A 16371-nucleotide genomic window follows, 5' to 3' on the forward strand; every position below is an offset into this window, starting at 1 on the left:
TTACTCAGACCAAAGACACGCCCATTCATTTATGTACTGTCTATGGCTGCTTACGCAACAACAGAAGAATTGAACAGTTGTGACAAAGACTGTTAGGCATGTAAAGCCTAAAATACTTATTCTCAGGCTTTTTACAGAAAAGGTCTGCCCGTGACCCGAGAAATCTACTACGCTAGATGAAGTTATTACCATTTTTTAAAAAGATTCCTTAATTTTCTTCAAGAGTCTTGCATATTAAAAACACCAGAATGTTAACAAAAAAGGACAGAAGTCTAACATATGTTCCGACATTTATGATGTGTTTCTGGAAAGCCAGCAGCCCTCAAGCACAGTTAACAGCTAGTGACAAGTCTATAAACAGAAAACCCCCCTCGTGGAGGCAGCTTCTTTGACCAACTGAAAGCCGACGTGGGGGTGCCAGCAGCTTTTCTTACCTGGTGACCACATGGTAGTAGTAAATCTTTCCTTCTGGGTCTCGGGCTGTCTTCCAGTTGGGAGGTAAGACAATGGTTTTTGGTTTGGGAGGAGATGGGGGTGGTAAATCCAGGAGATTATTTGTCACAACCATTTCAGGCTAAAAAGAAAGACACATAAAAGGTCTTGATCAGTTGATCAGTGACATTCCTTTTTTTTTTTTTCTTCTTTCACTTTTCAGCTACACCACATGGCTTGTAGGATCTTAGTTCCCTAACCAGGGATCAAATCTGCACCCCCTGCACTGGAAACACGGAGCCTTAACTGCTGGACTGCCAGGGAAGTCCCGGTGACATTTCTTTTAATTTGGCTGAAAAGGACAAAAGTAGTTACCTTAAGCAGTATGTTTCAATAAAAACATTACATGTATTCTTAAAAAAAAAAGACAGAAGGGTACAACCTGGGGAATGATCAGAGATGGTTCACATGAAGAGCTTTTAGTAATCTATCAGAAAATTTAGAGCAGGCTCCAAGTTCACTATCCAATGCATCATATTTAAAAATATTCAGCAGCTCATTAGAACAATATTTTTTGATCTTAAAAAAAACCAATGCTAAATGGCATATAACCAACTCCAGGGTACTGATTAGCTGAATGGACTTAGGACATAAACACATGTGATAGAATGTTAACATTTATCCATTATTTATTTTCTATGTTTGAAATCTCATATTTACATTTTAAAAATATAGAAATGGGTGACCAGGTTGGTGGTTTTTTTTTCCTCCAGTTTAAAAATTATTTTCTAAACAAATAGCTTTTAAAAATTTAATGCTACATTATGAAAAAACAGAAAAACTTCAGGCTCCTCTGTCCATGGGATTCTCCAAGGCAAGAATACTAGATCAAGTTGCCAAGCCCTCCTCCAGGGGATCTTCCCAACCCAGGGATCGAACCTGTGGTGTCTCCTGCATCTTCTGCACTGCAGGAGGATTTCTTCACCGCTGGGCCACCCGGAAGCCCAAAAACTTTATAATCACTGTTATAAACTGAATTCTGCCTCTCTCAAATTCGTATGAAGCCCCAACCCCCAATGTGACTGTATCTGGAGACAGGGCCCTTACATAGGTAATTAAAGTTAAATGAGGTCATAAGAATGGGGCCCTAAGCCAACAGGTGTTACTGATGACAGTTTTATCAACTAAAATATTTCTTACTGGCTGTAAGGGCTGGGGCTGCCCTGGTGCAACTATTGTAGTCACGGCTGCGGTTGGCTGTACCACCACTCCTTGTGGGTGAGCTGTGAAAATCTGTTGTCCCTGGATGTACTGAAGACTTGGCTGGGCATAACTCTAAAAGATAAAATTAAGAAATTCACAATTCATACATTTCTAGCTCTAATAAAGCTGTATCTGACTTCAAGTTGACATAGATGTTGACTGGAAGAAACATCCATTAACTTTTTTGAACTTTCAATGTGAGTATTTTACTACAAATTTGTAAAACAATCTTTTGTAAAAAGCTAAGAAAATTGACAGCCAAAACCCAATAATGCCCATTCTCTTACCAGCTGTATTTAGCACTGTAACATTAATTCTAAGCCAAACACGAAAGGAAAACCACACATACAAAACTAAGCGTAAGAACGTCCAGTGCAGTGATATTTATAATTCTGAAAAAGAACTTTCAATTTAAACAACTACTCCAGGAAAACGGATAAACAATAACCTTACAAGCAAATGTATTATATAGTCATCAAAACACATACAAAAAATACAGAGTAATTTGGAAAAATGGCTAAGAATCATGTTACACAGAAAAACATGATAAAAAGCGTCCAAATTCAAAATACTTAAAATATATAAACGTGGTAAAAGAGATCATAACAAATGAAGGCAGTTAATACAGTTTAGGTTTTCATAATCAAAGCAGGACACTTTAAAAAGGGAAATAAAAAAAGCAGGATACTTTGTCATAGTCTTCTGAGCAAAATTTTGGTACAGCTTCATCATACACAAAAAAAACTAACAACTAAAAATTACTTCTTTGACTTCAATACTAAGTATGTCTACAGGAAACATGTCAGGGAGTCTCTGCCATCACAACAATACACCTTTAAGGGGTGATGAGGAATGATGGGAGGGACACAGGAATGTGATGAAGATGATGCCTTAAAACAGTCTTCTTTGTTAGAAAAGCTTAAAATGTGTTGGTTTTACAAAAGATTTTTTAAGACTTGATTAAAAACCACAAAAATAGTCACCTTCCCTCCCCCAATCCCTCTGGGGGAAACCAGCTGGAATACTGTCAGCAGTCCTATTTAGGGTGGAGTAAGGAACCAAGAGCAGCTAACAACATGTGAGTGAGCTTGAAAGTAAATGTTCCATCCTCTGTCGAGCCTTCAGATCACTATGGCCCTGCTTAACAGCTTGACTGTAATTCTATCAAAGACTCTGAGCCAGAACCATCCAGCAAAAGTGCTTCTGAATTCCTGACCCACAGAAACTATGAGATAATTACTTATTGTCTTAAGCTGTTAAATACTTGTGACAAAACAGATAATTAGTATATTCAAAATTAGCAGCCTAAAAGTGCTCAAAGGCAGGACACCCACCTTCATCAGATTTACAGAAAAGAGGGTTTCCAAAATTAGTTACCTGCACAATTGGTGGAGTTGTCTGTGAATAGGGTGATGTCACACCATAGACAGTTGGACAAGCCTGTCCTTGGTAATATATGGTTGCTTGAGACTGTGCAGGAGAGTACTGCTGCTGTACGCTCACGGATTGTTGGTTTGAATCCCAAACACTGTAATTCTGTCCTTGGACTGGGCCTGGGGCTGGCACTGGCAAGACAGTGACATTGGAGTCTTGGTGTACCACACCGTCACTCTGGGCCACATACTGTGAACTGGAAACTTCCACAGGGGCTGCCACATGTGGCACCACTGGCACAGGTGGAGGGGCAGCAAGGGGTTCTGTAGAATGTCCCACCAAGGGCTGAGAGTGATCATAAGCAGCAGGAGAACACACAGGGTCCATGCTGGGTGTGGGGAGGAGCACCTTTCCAGCATTCGGATTGCTGGGATCCACATAGGCCTGCATGGGATAACCTGGTGGGTAGCCGGCAAAGGGGTGATGAGGGGCACTGTAGCCAAGAGAGTCATAGGGCAGTGGAGACGTCATTCCCAGGTTCTGCATCTGCTGCTGTTGTTTCTGAGCCTCCCGCTGAGCGACCTCTTGCTCAAACAACTTCCGACGCTCCTCTGTAGAAAGTTTATTTCGATCTTTAATTCGTACTTTCTTTTTAGAAGTTGGTGTATCATATCTAGAAAGAAAACAATAAAGCACCACAAGAAGTATTTCCCTAAATCAGAGACATAACCAAAGCACTAGTAAATGTTATGTCACTCAACGCTAAACCATTAACCACACCAACTCCAATTTGGCACTGGCTAAATATCATACAAAAAAAAAAAACACCCCATGATAAATATGAGTAGAAATCAATTACCAAGATAAAAAATGCTTTCATTCTATGATTTGCATTGAAGGTATTACTAGCACAGTCACACGAACAAGGCGTAAGAATTAGAAAGGAAAACCAAAACAAATTCGTATGACAGACTGTTGACAAGGACAGAAAAGGAGAGGGTGGGGCATAATGGGCAAAAAAAATCTACACTATTTAAATTAGTAAGAATTTCATATGCTTAACAAACATACGATCAACATATGCAATGGTCAACTGCATATCTGAACACTAAAACCAAACTGAATATGTAACAAAAGGTATGTTTCTCAGAAATAAATACACCAAAAGATGTGTATTTTTTAAGTTTTCCTAAAGAAAACTATAAACAATTAAAAACATTAACAAAAAACTTTACAAAAATATTAAAGAATACCTAACGAGACAGAGAATATGCAAATACTCAAAGCAGATTCTAAGGAAGAATAAATGTGAGAAAAAGACAGGAACATCCCAGAAGATCAAGTAAGGATCTGTCCTACTTGCTATCAAGACTTAAATATAAGACAGGCATAGGAGCCTCGTCACAGATCCTCCCATATGTGAAGACCTGTTGGGAGAGAGGCGGTACTGCAGATCATTGGGAAAAAGAGGAACTTTCAGAAGTAAATGATAATGGGGCAACTGGGTATTCACTTAGAAAAAAATGAGACCAGGTCCCTACAGTAAAATATATACAAAAATTAATTCCCAATGGATTAAGAACTTAAATCTCATTTAAAAAAAAAGTACACACACACAGAATCACCTTAAAAGTAGGGAAGAATTTCTTAAAATATTGTAAACGTTGACTATAAAAGAAACATACAATACTATGATATATTCAATAACATCATAATTAATACATCCTGAATATTTAAATACACAGAAAGAATCAAAACATAAGTCATAAACTAGGGAAATATACTTGCAGAATATTTAGAATATAGAAAAAGAACCCCTAGAACTTAAAAAGACAAAATTTAATGAACACATAATAAAAAAATTGACAACTCCATTACATAACTACTGCATCTCAATTTTTTTTAAAGTATATTTAATTTAAAAAGAACTTGTGAACAAATGTTTTCTAGTTCCCAGGAGGTGATCATGGGGCCTGTTTTTCTACCAGCAGGACAAAGACAGCCTCTGCCACAGGGATCAACCATTTTGAACAAGTATGGCACAAGAGTCACTAGAAACAAAAGTTCTGACTTTTGTTTAGAAGAATTACTATTATCTTTGAAAGGTTATCTCCCATCAACCGATACAACCCTTTAAAGAACAAATCTTTGGCTCCTCAAATAGCACTTAAATGTTATGAAGTCGAAGCCATTCAAGTAACAAAAATCTATTAGTCTTTACAATATTATTACTGTCAAAAGACACTATCTCAATATCCATGAATACTTTTATTATAAAAGCCCATGTTGCCCCCAATCAGAAGTGTGTTGCTTGGGCTCTCAAAAAATGACTTGCTCGAGACAGAGAATAACTCACAGAAGCCACTTACCTGTCATCTGGCCTTTTGGTTCCCCGCTCATAGGCAGAAGAAGGTGGTGAGAGGGAGCCCCTTCGTTTCCTTTTCTCTTTAATTTGAGTTTGTTTGTCTGGGTCTCTCTCTCTCGACCTGTTAGGAGTCTTTGGGGCAACTGTTTGATCTCTGAAGCCTACAGCATCCCTTCCTCGTTCGGTTACTAAGGGAAAAGGGTTTTAAAAAAATTTACTTGAAGACTTTTCTCCACATGATAGTGTATAACTGTATAATAAAATTTCTATCCAACAAATGGATCAATGGACTCTCCTTCACATACCCAGTCCTGAAGTTGGATGAAACACAAGGTCTTGTATGCTTGTGTGCTTTACTCCCTAAAAGACTCTTCCAAGAATGCCCTTTTCTACCTTTTTCCACCAAAGTCTCAGTTCAAGCTTTCATCATTTCTAATAAGTTCTGTGGAACACATACATGCACGATGTTCCTGATACCTTTAATAAGGCTTTTCGATTCAAAATGCAAAAGCCTTCCACTGCCCTTATAATGCTGCATATTTACAATTTGTAGAACAGCCTGGTAGGCTAAAGCATGACCACCTCAATAGAAAAGTCTCTTACTAAAAAAAAAAAATTGGCAGTAACTAAGAAAGTTATCAAAGCCAAAGAGCTACATCTCAAAAAAACAAATGCCAGCTTGCTCCTCAAAGATGGAAGCTAACCTTCACTCAGTCTCTAGAATGGTTCTCACCCTCTTCCACTGCCACTGCTCCAAAACCTGCTCTAAAGTACTACTCAGAAGCATTAGTATCTGCTCTCACTTTGATCTGCCCAATGACTATTTCCCCCTTCAAATCTAGGTTCCTTTCCCTTGTGTTAATTTCCTTAAAATGTGGCTATTTCTTCACTATATATGTGTAAAATAAGAAAAGGAATCATAGCAGTAGTATATATTTTGACTCTGTACCTTTGAATATGTGAAGCAAAGAAATCATCTTACATATAGAAGCTGATTTCCTCATATTTTAAAATGAGGAAAAAGCTAGACTACGTATTTCCCAAAGTATTTCACAATTCTTCTGAATGTTAACAGCTCTAAGCTTTTTAATTGCTTGACACTGAGGGGTAACACAGGAAATCAATGGGCTTCCTTTGTGGTTCTGATGGTAAAGAATCTGCCTTCAATGCAGGAGACCCGGGTTCAGTCCCTGGGTCAGGAAGATCCCTGGAGAAGGGAATGGCAAACCACTCCAGTACTCTTGCCTGGAAAATTCCATGCACAGAGGAGCCTGGCAGGCTACAGTCCTTGGGGTTGCAAAGTCAGACATGACTGAGCGACTAACACTTTCACTTCACCTTTTTCATGCACAAAATATCTCTGAATACCTACTCGTGCTCTCCTTTTCAGTTTGACTTTTCTTCGGAATTCGATATACCTCCTGCAAAAACACAAACCAAAAGAAGGGTTATTAGTGATGAGTGGAAGCGATAATTGCTTTGATTTCACACTGGCAAAAAAGAAATGGGGAGGAATAGTCTGGTATTTAATTATTCTTCAAAAATTTACTTATATTTGGCTTTAAATAAGAATAGATCCTGGTCCCTTAAAAATATATATAACACAAATACATATTTATTTTTAAACATCTACCAGGCTTGCATGACCTCATTAGCCAAGGAGCAGATTAAGTAACTAGGGCATTATTTCTGGCAGAAATACACCTCCTGAAAAATCTTAATTTCCATAAACTGTCTGCATATAAAATGAAGTCATCTATAGTTTCTTTCTACTGAGAGTATTCATATGAACAACTGGAACATCTCACTTGCCATCACTACTTATAGAAAGAAAAGGTTAGGAATAACAGCTTCACATCTCAGAAAAATTATATGTGTAAAGATAATTCCTGCTTTTCAGTATATTTTCCTACAAATACAGAATCAATGTAGCTAATGGCTAAATGTAATTTACTCTTACACTCCTGCTGTTATTTTTAAAAAGAAAAGTTTTGGATCATTGTGGCTCTTCAAATACCATCTAATATTCTACCAAGATTCTTCTTGAGAAATATAAACTAAGTCTTGAGGTAACTTTTCTTGCTGTATGAACCTAGAGCCTAGAAATGAACCTGTTTCCTGAAAATCTCTCTCTGTTTTAAGTCCATCAAGCAGCTCTTAGACACATTCTTCCTTATCCAGTCGCCTGGCTGAGTGGGCAACAGCACACCCACACATTCTCAACAGTACATCAGATAAAACCCTTGCTTTCGAGTCTTTTTGAAATACTGACCACATACAAGGTGACCTGGTAATCCCATTTTTTTAAGGAACTGTACTCCAAGGAAAATCTTTCTACATGATTTTTGGTTCTAACAACATCTGTGGAAAATGGAAATAACCCATATATCACACAACTGAAGAAAGGTCAAGATATAATATTCAGCTGCCATTAAAAATGCCAAAGTGGACTATACACATACATGGCAATCTGTAAGAATATAGATTTTTAAGAGAACCCTTTAATAATACTCCATGCATGCTGACAAATTATCTAATATAAAGATGATGACATTATTGAATGTGCACTTATCCTGTGTGCCAGGTGTCATGCCAAGCATTTCAAACACATAATCTTATTTGAGTTTCAAAACAACTCCCATAGTTTGTTATCTCCATTTTACAAATGAGAAAACTTACTTAAAAAGTTTAGCAACTGATGCTTTCAGAGCACTTTTGCTTTGACTCCAGAGTACATCTGTCCATATGACGAAGTGGCATATTCTGGAAAGGAGTGCCGTTTTGTGGATTTATGCACAAATGTAGTAAAAATCCACCATCCACCTAGCCTTTCCTACGTAGGATTTCCACTAGAGCTGCGATTCTCAACTCTGGCAGCATGATTAGATCACTCCAGGAAACTTATAGATGTACTATCCCAAACAAACTGAACCTAAAATTCTGGGAATGAGTCCCAGGCATCTGTATTTTTTAGAAGCTCCCCAGATGATTCTGAAGTCCAGAGAAGATTAACAACCACTGAACTACTGGCTTCTCTTAACAGGCCTCACTCATTTCTTCCTCATAAGGGAGAATCTGACAAAAGAACTATGTTTATATCCTCAGTTCAGTGCCATCTAGGCTCTTCCTCCTCTTGGGCTGCATCTGCCTAGAGAAGACCACATTCCAACCTATCCCTCTTCCTTGACTAAGTTACCTACTACCGATAGGTCATTTTCTTCCAATAGTTTCAAAAAGTACACATGGGAAATTTATTGGCAAAGCACTCCAGCACATTCTTTTTTTTTTTTTTAAACACATTTCAAATGAACTCACAGAATAGACTGTAGAAAAAGGATTAAAACAAAATTACAAAACTTTGTAAGATTACTTTTTCTGGAAAGTATAAAAATTTAGCACTGATGAGACTGTTCTTTAGCTCAACAAGACTTTGAGAACAAAATACTTTACAATGAGAGTATAATTAAATTTTACCTTTTATTATATAGATATCAGATTATATATTCTGTAATAACAGATTTTTTTTTTTTTTTTTTACAACTAAGACTATTTTTCCCTGTTAGCAAGTACAGACAGAATTGTGTAGTATGCATCAAACAAATCTTTCTTCCTAAATGATGGCAAGACTAAGAATAAAAAAGAGAAAGACTCTGAGCCAGGTGCCATTTTTACTGATGGAAGGGCACAAAAAAAGAAAATGTGAAAGCAAAGTTATGAGATATGGAGGCTAGAAGTTAAAGTGCCAACTCCAGGTAAAAGGAATTCTAGGAGAGAAGGAACTATTTTGAGAAATAATCAAGGTGATTTCTTTCAGGATTAAAGAAATATAAAATACTTCTGATTAAAAAGGCAAAGAACATCAAATGAAGCTGGGCAAGACTGAAGGCAGGAGAAGGGAACGGCAGAGGATGAAACAGTTGGATGGCATCACCAACTCAATGGACATGAGTTTGAGCAAACTCCAGGAGATGGTGAAGGACAGGGAAGTCTGGAGTGCTGCAGTCCATGGGGTCATAAAGAGCTGGACACAACTGAGCAACTGAACAACAAATCAAATAGGCAACCAAAAGATGATGACTTAGCAAGTCTGCATCTGGGTTTATCGCTGCCTTCTCCCCCCAATCTCATTCTGGCTCATTTTAAGATAGGTAGAAAACTGCATCCATACAATGGAGTATTATTCAGCCATAAAATGGAATTAACTACTGATACATGCTACAACGTGGATAAAGTCTGAAAACACTATGCTAGGTAAGAGCACTCAGACACAAAAAGCCACATATTTCATAATTCTATCTATCCTCTTTATCCAGAGATTCTGTATCTGCAAATTAACCAGCTCACTAACATTTATTTGTAATTCCGAAATCATTATGTTGAGAGAAAACTTCAACAACTCTTCCCCCGAAAAGATGAGTCAATTGGTGACGTTTTTGTTATACTTTTTCCAAACAATTAACTGATAACATGATGCAACACACTTACCCAAGATGTACATGAGAATCTTTTCATTATGTGAAATAATGAAATGAAACAATAAAATAATCTTTTCATTATTTTCTCTGAAAATGCTTCTCGTATACTAGTATCCTTGTGTATTTCTTTTCCAACTTCTTCAGTATTATTTTTACTAACTTCACCCCAAGGTCTGACCTGCAGTCTGGTTCTTTAAGTATCCCTTCAACCCCAGCTAAGAATGGCTTTGCACATTTTTAAAGGGAGGGAGAAAAGGGGAGAGAAAAAAGAAAGGGAAAGGGAAGAAAAATTCCTTTAAATTCAATCATGGATCATAGTTTGATCTTTGCAGCATTAAGGGAGAAAAGATACTTGAACAAAACACTAAAATGGTCATTTCTATGATTTAAGAACGGCTTCCCTGGTGGCTCAGATGGTAAAGAATCCACCTGCAATGCAGGAGACTTGGGTTCAATCCCTGGGTCAGGAAGATCCCCTGAGAAAGGAATGGCTACCCACTCCAGTATTCCTGCCTGAAGAATTCCATGGACAGAGGAGTCCATGGGGTCGCAAGGAGTTGGGACACAACTGAGTGACTAACACTTTGGGATTGAAGGAAGTCTGAAAAGTATTCAGCAAAGGTACATAACATGGGTTGTCCAGGAAGGCTATAGCAATCACTATTTTTGGATCAGAAAAAGGAGTGGAAAGAATGTAGGATTTAAATCAGAAGACCTGAATTAATTTTTTTTTTTTTTAAGTTTTATTAAAGTATAAAGGAGATAGAGAAAGCTTCTGACATAGGCATCAGAAGGGGGCAGAAAGAGTACCCCCTGAATTAATTTTCTACTACGTTGCTTAAAGTTAAATTACAACTTCATAGGCATGTTTCTTTCCATTTTATAGTTGATAAAAACACCACCACTTACTTTACAGGGCTGTAAAGATTACATGACACTCATTCTAGTTTCTGACCACCCATCAAATAAAATATACATACTATGGATTCAAGCAGCAGTGTGGTACCACGGAAAAAGGACCTTCATCATTCAAATATTTCTGAAGTGCCAAACTACACACTATACTCTCTCAGTGCTCTGGGCAGACTCGAGTGGCCACGGCAGACCCAGTCCCTGCCTCCGCACAATGTGCAATTACGAAATGGTTATCTGCTGTGACTGGAAAGGATGTTATGAGAGCATAAAGGAAAGGCATAATACTCTATCTTCGAGGAAAGGAATGACTTTCAGGGCAAAGGAGGAAACTTAAGTGAGAAGAGACATCTAAATAAAAGTCTTCTCAGAAATGAGTCAGAGAGTGTGTGTGTGTATGTGCATGGAACATTAGTAGTATCATCCCACTGGAAGATCAGAAACGCTTGCAGTGCGAATGTATAAATAAATAAGGACCAGATTATGCCATAGTATGCAAGCTTTGTTAAGAAAAATGGACTTAACTTTAACAACGTAATAAGGAACCATTTAAAAGTTTTCAGTACAACTTTGACATGAATACAGGTATATTTCCAAAAGGATAACTCTGGAGACTGAATGTAGCACAGACTGGAGGGGCATAGAGTATCATTCACTATTCTTAAGTGGTAACATTATTACAACTATTATTACAAAGACACCAAGATAAAAGTAACTCTTATAAGATTAAAGAACAGTCTCTGCCATTGAAGATCTCATGGTCCTGTGAGGAGAAACAGGCATCTAAGCAAGTAATTTCAGAAACCTGGTAAATCTGCTACCACTGTACAGAAATACAGAAAAAGGAAGGCTGGATTAGAAAATCACCATTTGTTAAAAATCATAGTTGCACAAGATTCAGGCCAAATCAATGGGCGGATAAATTTCACAAAAAACAAAGTATTTGTAATTTCTAAAGGTGCTCCTATATGACACTTTTTTTTATACAGGGGAAAATAGAAACCTAGGAGACACCACCATAACCAAGCGATCAAAGTTGACAATGCCAGTAATGAGATAAATGAACCAAGCACAACTCCAGACAAAACCAAATTGAGGGGTATTCTAGAAAAATTTTAAAGTATTCAAAAATGTGAAAATTGTAAAAGACAAAGATTGAGGAACTATTTCAGATTAAAGGATACTAAAGAGATAAAAATGTAATACTTGATCTCAGGTTACATTCTGAATCACAACTTTTTTTTTCTATAGAGAACAGCATGTGCACAACTGGCAAAATGTGAATGAGGCCTTTTTAAAAGATTAATAGTATTGTGTCACCGCAATTTGCTGATTTTGTAACACTGAAGTTATACAGAAGAATATCCTTGTATTTGGGAAATAAACATTTAAAAATATCTAGGCACAGTGGGCGTCAGATCTGTTAACTTACTCTTTAAAAGTTAAAAAAAAAGAGAAAATAATGAGGTAAATTTGGTAAAATGCTAACATTGGGGAATCTGAATGAAAGGTTTAGAGGAATGTTTTACTGTTTTTAACTACATTTGTCACTGGAATGTGTATTACATGAAGAATACATAAAGAATAGTATTCCTTCAGTTTTCCTATAAATCTGAAATTACATCAGAATTAAAAGAACATTAAGAAGGAAAATTTATATAGTCTCATTATGGTTATATATAAAGTGGATTATACCAACTTATCTGTACTTGAAAAACTTCTTAAGTTTCTGACTAACTTGATCACGGTCCTCAGGGAAAAACAACATTCATTACAGGTATCTTCTAGCCCAGAGATTCCATACCGTATATAATCTTCTTCAGATAAGTCCTACATCCAAATCACTCAAAGTAACTTATCCTAAACAGAGTCAAGGCTTTTTTTAAAAAAAGTAACTTCACAGGCTATGGAAACATGATCATTAAGTCTTTAGGGAAACAGAATTAAGAGCTCACGTAAAAGAATAAACTGTCAAAATGACTTCATTCAAAATCGGAATGTTTAGAGCAGCCAGATTCTGTGTCACTTAGATCAGGTGTTGGCAAACTTTTTCTGTGAAGAACAACACAGTAAATATTTTAGGCTCTGTTGGCCATCCAGTCTGGTGCAACTAACTACTTAACCCTACCAGTGCAGTGCAAAAGCAGCCACAGACAGTATGTAAATAAATGAATTTGGCTTTGCTCTCCCTAAAACTTCATTTACAAAAAACAGCAGTGTGGCAGATTGAGCCAGCCCATAACTTAGATAAATTATCTGATAATAAAAAAACCCAGACTACTAATAAGTTTTAAACTGTGCTTGTCTTTTATCAAGTCAGATATTTATTACAAAAATTCAACACAGTGGTATCCAAAATAGTGCTCTTCGGGGGCAATTCTGAATTTTAATGAAAAGGATAACTAATATTGATCCTTATGGATACAGAATAATCTTTACTAAGGATTCTGAAATTTATAGAAAATCAGGGCACATCATTCATTTTGAAATGTTGCACAGTAGACTTCACATGTAAAATTAGTTAGGAACCAAAATTCCAAGCAGTGACAAAACCTTTTTTTGGCCGCAAGGCTAGTGGAATCTTAGTTCCTCGACTGGGGTTCAAACCAGGACCCTCAGTAGTGAAAGTACGGAGTCCTAATCACTGGACTGCCAGGGAATTCCCTCAAGCTCAAAACTTTCCAGTTAGGTAACTCTATATTATTTAAAACTTCTGTAGAGAGTTCGATGCTTAACTTTCTAGGAAAATAATGTTTAATTAAAGATGTTTTGAAGGACTTCTTTGGCAGTCCAGGGGTTAAGACTTCGCCTTCCAATGCAGAGGGTGTAGGCTCGATCCCTGGTTGGGGAACTAAGACACCACATGCCTCTTGGCCAGAAAACCAAAACTTAAAAGATAAATAAATAAAGATAATGTCTTGAGATAAAGAAGATAATAAGGATGGTCTTCAAGAAAAGTCCACCTTATCACATATACAAAATGTTCCTTAAATCATCTAATCGAGGTAACTAACTACTCAAATTTCACCATAAAGAGACACACATCCTGTGATCTAAGTGTTCATAAAAGAGGCTCTGGAATCACTAGCCATCGCAGTCTCTCAGCTGTTTAACTGCAACTGATACCGCCAAATGCACAGGAACCTTACCTCTTCTTCCCATGATCCAAATGAATGAAGATTTTCCAGTCAAATTATAATTAATCATCACTTATAACCAGCTGTTTTGCCCTGTGAAGCGTAGGGTATATTTTCAGCACGAGGGGTGATGTACAAGAATTCCTTTTATAAACAGAAATATATGCACATACCCCTGCTGAAAACGTTGCCCAGTTGATCTGCATGTGAAAATGAATACATGCTTATGTGTAGCAATGTGCTTAAGTGATGTTTCTTGTTGAGGTCTACTTTAGGAGTCAAAAATGTGTAAGCCTTGTGGAACCAAGGCAGTGGTCCTGTGTATAGAGGTATAGAAAAAGTAGCTCACTTAATCCTTTCTCGCCAGGAGTCGGGATTTTCCCAGAACGACATCCATTGTCGGCAATGGACGCACCAAAATAACGCCGGCGCCAGTGAGTTAACCACCTCTGTCCTCTTTTCACCTATTTTATTTTTCATGCATCATCCAACTTCCCAACCATCTTCCTGTTTCTTCACAGAATGCACGCTAGGTTCTTGTGTTTCTTCAGCACGAAGTTGGAAATGGAGTTGAGAAAAGGAGACACATGGTCAGCTGGTGATGTTAACAAGCTCCGTGCTGCCCTGAGAAGCTGGATGGAAAGGTTCAGGTTACAAGGGGGGTCATCATTAGGCCTGCGAGGACAAAGAGTCATTCCCGAAGCTCCACTCCCTTCCCTCCCACCCTCTTTCATTCCCTGGTGGTCCCTACTGTCTGCCTTCACAGCTAAAGGGCTAAGAAACCTGAGGCAACCTCTTTGAGTTCTTCACTCCATCCAGTACGTAGACAGGCCAAGTGGAACACACGTCCAGCAATGTTACAGTGGCCCAGGAAGGTCAAGGAAGCTTCGACTGGCTAACATAACCACAGTCTTAGAGCAAGGCTTTTTAGTGTAATCTTGGAATTAACACCAGCAACTAACACGTGCTTGCAAACAGGTGCTTAAAAAAGGTTGGTTGAATAACATTTTCTTTTCTGCCAACGTTTACTTGAACACATAGGTGGAAGTCAGACAGAAGTAGTTAACTCTCTCAATGCCGGGAATAGGATGGATATATACAAATCACATCAAGGCAAGGTGTTTCTCTAAAACATGTTCAAATTATGGGTCCCTAGCTAAAGTATATATATTTTAAGGACAACTACAATCAGTTTTGAAATTAGAACCATGGTAAATGTTAATCAGAATGACAGATGAATTAAGAACTCCAGTACCAATGCATACCACAACATCACAGTTCAGTCAAGCAAAAACATTTCTCAGTACTGCAATTCTAGATGGGTAATGATTCCAGAGCAAATTATAAAGTTTGAAGAAGGAAGATTTTATTTAATGACTTCCTTGATGCTAAGAACTGGGATAAATCCAAAGTATGAAGGTGAAGAAGGATATGCTTTAGGTACAAGTAAAATTTTAAATCTCAAGTCAAGAGAATCATTCCAGATAGTACTGTGTAACCACACTGATCTTTAAGATGGGACGATAATAAGCAGGGGAAGAAATAATTTGGTAGGACTCAAAAAAATGTATGTCTGGAGAATGAGTTTAAAATACCAGTCATATCTGAGTTAAAGATATCCCAGAGAATAATTTATATCATTACGATTATAATTTAAAAAACTACCATATAAAGAAACAAAATACTTATTCTAGATTTTAAGAAGAGACAGGTTTTTAAGAAATTAAGATGATTGTGTCTTTTTTTAAAAAAATTACGTCAATCAGCGCCTTCTCAGGCAAAAGTGAACTACCAGGTCTGCAAGCCCGCTCTCACAAGCTGTGTCTGCCAGGGCCTTCCTGTCTTCACCTGCGTGCCTGTCTCCATTTCCACCCCCCTTACTGAGTCAGTCTTCACACAGGCTCTAACAGTAGTCTCCAAACACAGGAGGGACTTCTTCCAGGGACTCCTTTGCCCTCAACAAAGCAGGCCTTAAATAAAGGTTCACACATATGACTGTCCCAGGAACTCTTTCGATTAACTGCAATTCCAGTCCCTGTGTTCACATGCTGTATCAAAAACAGATTTAACTTTGAATCTTTCCTTTTGTATTTATAAAAGGTCAGATTTCAAAAGGCTTAAGAAGGCTGAGTTTATGCTGAGCTGTAAGTGATCAAATAGAGTAGCATGAGTAAGAGCTCAAATGGGTAAATGAGAGCTGAAACCACACCATCCTTAAAGAAGGGTCTCAACACAGTAAATTACAAATGCAAACACAGGCACAGTGCACAAACAACCGACTACTCATTCTGCTCAGTGTAAGGACAGTTCCCTACAGGCCCAATGGTAGGATATAACGAGTGAGTTTTGTAGTCATAAAATTGGGAACTGAGAGGACTCCTGGTTTATCTGGCTGTTCACCGCTGGTAGAAGA

General features: G+C 37.6%; 1 protein-coding gene across 3 annotated transcripts in view; it reads right to left on the reverse strand.

Moving 5' to 3' along the window:
* The window catches only part of SETD2 (SET domain containing 2, histone lysine methyltransferase), an 83601-nt gene that overhangs the window by 10368 nt on the left and 56862 nt on the right, over positions 1-16371 (reverse strand). For all 3 annotated transcript variants that reach the window (XM_027523846.1, XM_027523848.1, XM_027523847.1), the window contains exons 13-17: positions 6807-6855; positions 5439-5622; positions 3073-3742; positions 1633-1767; positions 435-574 (exon numbers count right to left, since the gene is read on the reverse strand). In XM_027523846.1, coding sequence (XP_027379647.1) covers positions 435-574; positions 1633-1767; positions 3073-3742; positions 5439-5622; positions 6807-6855 — 1178 coding nt within the window. The remainder of the gene's footprint in view (positions 1-434; positions 575-1632; positions 1768-3072; positions 3743-5438; positions 5623-6806; positions 6856-16371) is intronic.

This window comes from Bos indicus x Bos taurus, chromosome 22, assembly GCF_003369695.1.
Source record: "Bos indicus x Bos taurus breed Angus x Brahman F1 hybrid chromosome 22, Bos_hybrid_MaternalHap_v2.0, whole genome shotgun sequence".
Lineage (NCBI taxonomy): Eukaryota > Metazoa > Chordata > Mammalia > Artiodactyla > Bovidae > Bos > Bos indicus x Bos taurus.